General features: G+C 36.8%; 1 protein-coding gene across 1 annotated transcript; it reads right to left on the bottom strand.

Moving 5' to 3' along the window:
- Window positions 1-3,387: 3,387 nt before the first annotated feature.
- LOC130829028 (olfactory receptor 148-like) lies at window positions 3,388-4,320 on the bottom strand. The gene has a single exon (XM_057695140.1). It carries the CDS (start codon window positions 4,318-4,320, stop codon window positions 3,388-3,390), a length of 933 nt encoding a protein of 310 aa, XP_057551123.1.
- Between the last annotated feature and the right edge of the window lie 3,858 nt (window positions 4,321-8,178).

The following is an 8,178-nucleotide window of genomic DNA, read 5'->3' as shown; positions in this document are numbered from 1 at the left end:
TAATTCTAGCTACCATGGGAGAGTGGCTGGAGGGAGCTAGAATACATTGAGGGAGACAAATAAGGAAGATCATTGGATTATAAGACTTTGAGAAACTTGATCGGGAAAAAGGAGAAAAGGTAATCACTAGGTCAGAGAAGTGCTACTCAGAATGTATGTGGATCAATGCCTTGCTTTAGCCTAATCCGATGACATCAGAACAGAACTTAATTTTCTGCTTTTTAAGTTTCTGTACCTGAACGTACCCTGAGAACCAGACTTGGATTCTAGTAATCAGGTAAAGCCCCCACACAGGTACCACCTGAGAACGCCCCAAAGATTAGAACCAACAAAGGATAGTAGCAAAATGAGAGTAAGAATAATAGAACCCAACTAATTGGGATTAGAACGTGTTTTTACAAATTAGTATAGGCATAATTTATAAACAACATAATACATACTACACCATGGTTTTAGAAATGACTGTCCCATTTTTCTCCTAAGTAATTGCTCTAGATTTTTTCCTCAAAACTTTCTGTTCAGATAATCAGCCTCAATGATCCCATACTTATATGTCTCTTTATTTTAAAAAAAGATTTTTTAAAAAAAGTATTATAATCACATTGCAAAATTATGAAGTCTCTTTCAAGCTTCCACTTATTCACAGATATATTTATATGGAGATTTAAAAATAAGATGTAAGTATTCATAATTTTTTATTGTTTCCACCTGCTGTGAGAATTCTGCCTTTGACTGTCATATTCCCTAGGCCTTTATTCTATAAAATCAGCATATTGGATAAGGCAAGAACTTGAGAATTTAGAAAGGAAGGAAAGATAAATGCAAAATAGAAAAGGCTGAGAGTGATTTGTGGAAAATGAAAAGAAAATAGTCACAGTTGGCTAAAAGAAGAATTTTTTTGGAGGGCTTGAATACAGGGATAAGAAATAGTGTGGAACTACTCTCATACATCAGAGGTACTAAAAGGAAAACAAGCTGGGGTAAGTTTTTGGGGGACGTGTGTAAAATGTCAAATATTTATTTTCAAAGTTTTGACTGTGAAGATCTGAGATAGAATCCTAATTCTGTTCACAAATTGTGTGATTTAGGGAAATTTACCTAATATCCCTAAATCTTCTTTCACCTTCTTGATCTCAGCATTCTTTTGTAGATAAATTAGATTGCTTTACATATATTATCCAATGTTTGTTTGTGTGTTTGGTAAGGAGTAAGGACTTGATGCATGGTAACTCTAGGCAGATCCTCTGAAGCTACGTTAGGCTACTTTTCTCAAACTTCTCTGCCCACACCAAACTGAAGTATTTAACAATTAAACAGTGATTTGAGAAGGTTCAATGGTAGTTAGAGTGATAAGGAAAAGGGGAGAAATAGCAAACTCAAAAATCACAGGATATGTGAAAGCTAAATAAACAGCCTAATTTTTAAATTGTGCTAAAAGACATAATGCATAGAATTGACAAGAACAGGGAAGCAGATACAGAGAATGGACTGGAGAACTCGAGGTATGGGAGGGGGCCGGGGGTGAAGGGGAAACTGAGAAGAAGCGAGAGAGTAGCACAGACATATATATAATACCAACTGTAAAATAGTCAGTGGGAAGTTGTTGTATAACAAAGGGAGTCCAACTCGAGGATGGAAGATGCCTTAGAGGACTGGGGCAGGGAGGGTGGGGGGGACTCGAGGGGGGGGCGTCAAGGAAGGGAGGGAATATGGGGATATGTGTATAAAAACAGTTGATTGAACCTGGTGTACCCCCAAAAAAATAAAATAAAATAATAAAAAAAAATGTCAATTGTTTTCAGTGTACAGATTAGTTGTGCTAAGTATATTCACACTGTTGTGCAAGCAAACTTCAGCGCTCTTTCATCTTGCAAAGGAAACTCTATATCCATTCAACAGCTACCTATTCCATTCCCCCAGCTCCTAGCAACTTCCATTCTACCTTTCTCTATATTTGGACAGCTCTAAAAACCTCATATAGCTTGAATCATGCAGTATTTGTCTTTTCTTGTGACTGCTTATTTCACTTAATCTCCTCAAGGTTCATCCATCTAGAACCTTGTGTCAACTTCCTTCCTCTGTAAGATGAGGGTGCTATTGCATGTACATACACACCACATTTTCATTGTCCCTCATCATTAGTGGATACTTGAATAGCTTCCACCTCCCGCCTATTGTGAATAATGCTGCTATGATGAGCATGCTATAAACATCTCTTCAAGACCCTTTGGGATATAATTCAGACACAGACTTGCTGAATCATAGGGTAATTTTACTTTTTAATTTTTTGAAGAAGCACTATACTGTTTTCCATAGTGGCTACACCATCTTACATTTCCATCCACAGTGCACAATGGTTCCCATTTCTCCACATTTCTATTCTTTTTTCTTTTTTTTTTAGTAAAAGCCATTCTAATGGGTGTGAGATAATATCTCATTGTGAACTTGATTTGAATTTCCCTAATGTACTATAGTAATATTGAACATCTTTTCATATGCTTGTTGGCCATTTGTGTGGCACTGAGATACTTATTTCTATATCTCAGTGCCACCATGTAAGAGGGGTACAATGGGTTGTGGCACAGAATTAGTGGAGATAATAATAAAGTCAATATATAAACACGACCCATGTCCATGCATATTTTACCAGGTATTTATTGAACTCTTTTTCTGTATCACGAGCTCTGGAGAGAGGTAAAAAGGATGAGTAAATCGCCAAGCAGGTCCTTTAGGGCAGTCATGGGGTAGAGGGATTAAGAGTAAAAGCTATGGAATTAACAACATCTGAGTGTGAGGTCTGTTTTGCCACTTAATGGGCAAACTTGGTTCCATTATTTGAAGCATCTAATCCTCAAAGTTCTTTTTTATGAAATTGAAACTCCTTCATGGGAGTGTTATGAAGATTACCTAAGACGATATCTGTGGAATATTCATCACAGATCAAGCTCTAGCAATTGTAATTATTACTGTTCTTAGCAAGATGGAGGGACTGAAATGTTCATAGGCAGAAGAGAGAAACAAATACATTCGAAGTGAAGTGAGAAACATTAATTTGGCACAGAGATGACTATTGAAGGATTGCCACGGATACTCCCTATCCTCAATCAGGTAAAACTGGCTGTCTGTTATAAGAAATCTGTCTGAAGTTTCTTGCAATGTCCATCAGATTCCTTTCCCAGGATTAAGGCACCAAGAATAGTACTAATTATGAGTTACTTATGGGGCCTCAGGGTTTATAGATTCAAACAAAAATAGAAAATCTTATTAGGCAAACAATGTTTTAGAGAAAGCATTTTCTATTGTTATTATTTGATTATTTAAGAAGAGGAAGTACATCGGTGATACTAAGAGATAAAACATTTAAAAATCCATTATAAAGTCCATAATTTATTGCAGAACAGAAAATACTAGACTGTGGAAAACCCTCCTTAGGGACCTTTTCACTTCCTTGTTCCTTAAGGAATAGATTAACGAGTTCAGCATGGGGGAGATAATATTATTTAATAGTTGCACCATGGCACCAAGCAAGGGGTTGGGTGTGGGCTGCAGATAGACGATGATCACAGGTCCATAGGCACAGAGGATTGCAGTGAGGTGGGCGCTGCAGGTAGAGAAAGCTTTCTGCCTGCCTTCTGCCGAATGGATCCTCAAAATGGCAATCCCAATGCGTGTGTAGGAGACACAAACACTCAACCAAAGCATTAAAGCCAGAAAACCAACATTAGTGGAGCCCACTCTCTGGGCCAGGGAGCTGTCAGCACAAGCCAGGGGTAAGACAGCAGGAATGTCACAGAAGAAGTGGTCCACCCGATTGGGGCCACAGTAGGGGAGCTGAAAGGTAAAGGATGTCAGGATGGTGGCCTGAAAACAACCCACTAACCAGGCTGCCATGACCAAACCGACACAGACTGCAGGTCTCATCATGATCATGTACCTCAGTGGGTGACAGATGGCCACAAAGCGATCATAAGCCATCACAGAATAGAGGCAGCCTTCCAAGGAACCCAGGAAATGATAGAAGAAGAGCTGTGCAGCACAGCCCTTATAAGAAATGGCTCGGCCCTGGCCAGAGAGATAGAGTAGCACCTTGGGACAGATCACAGTTGGGAACAACATGTCAAAAATAGACAGGAGTCCCAAGAAGAAGTACATGGGAGTGTGAAGGGTAGAGGAAGACACAATTGCTAGAAGGATGAGTAAATTGCCCAGCAGGGTGAAGAGGTATGTGAATGAGAAGATGACAAGGAGCACAGTCTCCAGTCCCTCTGTCTGAGGTATTCCCAGTAGGATGAACTCAGTCAGCTCTGTGTGATTCCTCATGTTCCGGGGAGGAAGGTCTGGGGGAGACAAAAGACACAAAAGCACGAATGTGGAGGCGGATTTGTGACAGATAAAATACCAATAATTCATCACTACTAGCCTTTGTTTAAACATAGAAATGATATTGAAATTAAGAATCAGAAATTCTGCCAAGAACATTTAGGGGCTAGTAAAACAAATCCGTGCCTTCATATCTTGAGATATCATATTCCTTCATGAATATAGATACAAAACAAAATGTAGCTTGAAGATGGTGAAAGACTGGATGCACTAGGAGAACAAAGACATCAATACTGAACAGATGAGCATAGTTTGATTAACATTCACAATCAATCCTACAACAATAAATGCCCTAACATAGACCAACCTAGAAGCCTGATCCTCCTGATTCCTTTACAGAGCACATCTACAGTTACTCAAACATGTATTCAAATACCTTAAATATCTATCAAAGTTCAATTGGAGCATCTACATCTCTATCGAGAACAATGGACTGTGATACAGTGCAATGAGCATTAAGATTTGGATGTACTGATAGCATTCTAATGGGGTATATTTCTTAGTCTGAGCATTTTCTTATTTGGTAATGTTATGTGGCTGAAAAGAAACTAATGGTGACAAATTTGGTTATTATCTTGGTGTTTTAGATTGTTTAGAGGTTAGCAGCTAAATTATATTATATAAATGGTGGGTTTTAGTGAAGTCACATCATATATGAAGATGAATTTTTGGAATATTTGCTGTTTGCTAACAACTAAAATTTTGGAATCCAAAGTAAGTATTTCAATTCTGCAGATTTTTCTGTTTTCCAATTATTTCAAATTCTAATTTTAATTTAATTGTGGTAAGAAAACTTCACATGAGATCTATCCTGTAAATAGATTCTTAAGTGTAGGAGATAATAATAACTGTAGACACGTTTTTACAGCAGATTTCTAGAGTTTTTAATCTTGCATTAGTGAAACTTTACATTTGTTCATCAGCAATTTCCCATTTCCCACTGTCCCCTATTCCTGGCAAAGATCATTCTGTATTTTGCTTTTGACAGTGTAAGTATTTTATTTTAAAGGAAAAACTGATTATGCCGAGAACATGAAAGGGCCGGTAGGATGTGCTATGGTCAGCTGTCTGCTACAGTGCTTTGTGAATCATCCAAGAAGGGATGCCGTTATTACTTACAGTTTTTACTGTTACAATTTGTTTTGGGGGGCTCCAAAGTGTGAGAAAATTGTCTAATTATAATTGTTTGGAATTCTATTTTGAATTTCTGCTCAATTTCCCTGATCTTCTTTTATAATTAGTAGTTACTGATTGATAATTTTGTTTTCTATAAAAATTGAAAGTGGGAAGATAAGTTAATACTATCCATGTATACAAAAGAAATTCTGATGAAATTGAGTTCAGGTTCTATTAGACTATAAGGCCCCTGAAAGTAAAGACTATAATTTGTCATTATCTGCAATATTTATCACAGTGCCTGTGAATAGCTGGCATTTAAATATTTTTTAGATAAATTAATAAATGAAAATCTAGAAATTAATTTATGGATACACTTTGTAAGTTAATGAAGATACCATACTTACTCTTGTTAACCACTGTATCTCTATGACTTAGGAAATAGTAGAACCTAATACATGTGGGTTTTTTTTTAAATAGAATTTTAGAATACTCTGAAATGATTCCTTTTGTCTTTAGGCTATTTTCAGCATTTTTATTAACCTCTTTTTTAAAGTACTGCTTGTAATGAGTCTGCTTTTGGCTTTGGAATTCATGCTTAATAAAAGGAATTTAGATATTCTTCTAAATATAGGGTATCTAATTCCTGAACTAGGAAAGATAGGATAAGTATTGAGCAGCTACATAATTGCTGGTAACTGGTAATTACCTCTTGCTGAAGGAAAAAAAAGTGATAGGTAGAGGTAGAGAATTAAGAGAAGGAAAAGGAGACAGTCATGATTAGTGGAAAATTCTTTAACAAAAAGAAAAGGATGTGAAAAAGAATTAGTGGGAAAATACCTGAAATAGTACAAAAATTATTCATACAACCCTAGGTTCTAGATTTAGATTGTGCATTTTACTTCATGTGATAAGTAGATCTACAACAACATTATCACAATATATTAATGCAATTTATTTATGTTGTTATTATTACCTTTGGTATCAAATCTATAGAGATTTATTGTACTGGCTTCTTTGAGTTTTTCGGTATTTTGGGGTTTTTTGTTAGAAGAAAGCCAGTATTCTTCACTTTTTTTCCTCATTGCTTTTGTCTGCTTCCAGTGAGGGATCATCTAGACCTGAAGTCAGTTTGTACTTTTACTGAAGTTGCTGAAGAAAGAATGCATGGCCCCTGGGTGGCCGCCACGGTCTGGGTTGGCAATCTTTGTTACATAATCATCCTTGTAGACCAGCGAACAATTTCTGTTGGCCCAATGAACAGAAAGGGCTAATAGAATAACTGCTGGTTGGGGGGGCAGGTGGTGAGGAATAGAGATAAAGAAAGATAAAATTTTTGAGCCTGCAGATTTGGTTTTAAACCTAGACTCTTGCTTAATAATTTTATGACTTTGCTATGTTCCTCTCTACTTATTTCTCAAATAGGGATGCTATTACATTCCAACAGTTGCTGGATAGATTAAATGGGATAATTCAGCATGAGTCATCTAATACAGTGTCTGGCATATTGCAGGTACCCAGCAACTTTTATTTACTTCTTTACTCCTTTTATCTTCAGTTTCTTCTATAGAGTTGTGGGACTCTCCATCATGAACATTTCTCTTCCCTAGGTGCAGTGGAATTGGACTTGGATTCTCTAACTGTGGACTCCAAGTATTTTTTGTCTTTTGTTTTTTTTCATTCAGAATTACACACAGAGAGAACGCTCTACTTCTGATGGCTGGCCCATCATCTGGGGTGATTTCCTCAGAGTTAGCAGAAATAAAAAGATCTACTAACTTTGTAGGATTTTAAATGATCGCATATTCCCTCTGGAGCCCCATCCATGATCTATCCCGCGACTCAGGGAGCAGGAGCCCTTGAGCATAGGGAGCAATTAAATGCTGGATGTTGAGAGAGTTCATGAGTGAGAAAATAGTACACAGTAATCAAGACAATCTTCAAAGTAATTGAGAATCAAAGAGCTTGGGGATCCCCCGTGGCCACCCTATTTTTCTGTTCTGGGTAGACATCCATGAACCCTTTTTGTTCTCTACAGACTTCAAGGATTTGACCTGCTCATCTGTCATTTTCCCAGTTTCTATCTATTCCCTTACCTCTTATGGTTACAGAAGAAATTGTAACATAATGAAAAGAGCACACATTTGGAAGGTTCTGGTGTGAAGAACAACAAGTCTGTGTCTCATTAGCTATAAGTCCTTGAGACGTCAGTGGTCTTCTCTGAACCACAATATTGTCATTTATAAAATGGACTCAGTATTTTATAGGGAGATTGGAGGATTAAATGAGATAATGCTTATAAACTTCCTGACACATAGTACTTACTTTTATGATTTGTATTAAAATTGGAAGGAACACAGATTTCTCTTCATTGTTAGAATCTTTTTTTTTTCTTTTACTCCTTCCCTTCTCAATTTAAGATGAGTTTTTTGTTGTTTTGTTTTCATCTGGTTGCCTGGCTTGATTTTGTTTATTTTATCCACTAGTAATTACTGTGAAAGAGATGGTGAGAAACCAAAACAAACCAAAACAAAACAAAATAATATTTATAGAGTTAGAAAAAATATAAGAAATCTCATAATCCTTTTCATAATAATGGCTGATTTTCTATGAATCTAAATAAGATTTTCCAGATTCTCAGGATTCAACAGGCCAATCTGAGAAAGGGATAGTGGAACTAAC

The sequence above is a fragment of the Hippopotamus amphibius genome, chromosome 9 (genome assembly GCF_030028045.1).
Source record: "Hippopotamus amphibius kiboko isolate mHipAmp2 chromosome 9, mHipAmp2.hap2, whole genome shotgun sequence".
NCBI classification, from domain to species: domain Eukaryota; kingdom Metazoa; phylum Chordata; class Mammalia; order Artiodactyla; family Hippopotamidae; genus Hippopotamus; species Hippopotamus amphibius.
This window is presented reverse-complemented; position numbering and strand designations above follow the sequence as displayed.

Excerpts from the sequence above, each read along its gene's own strand:
- LOC130829028 (XM_057695140.1), bottom strand. The coding sequence starts at position 4,320 with ATGAGGAATCACACAGAGCTGACTGAGTTCATCCTACTGGGAATACCT.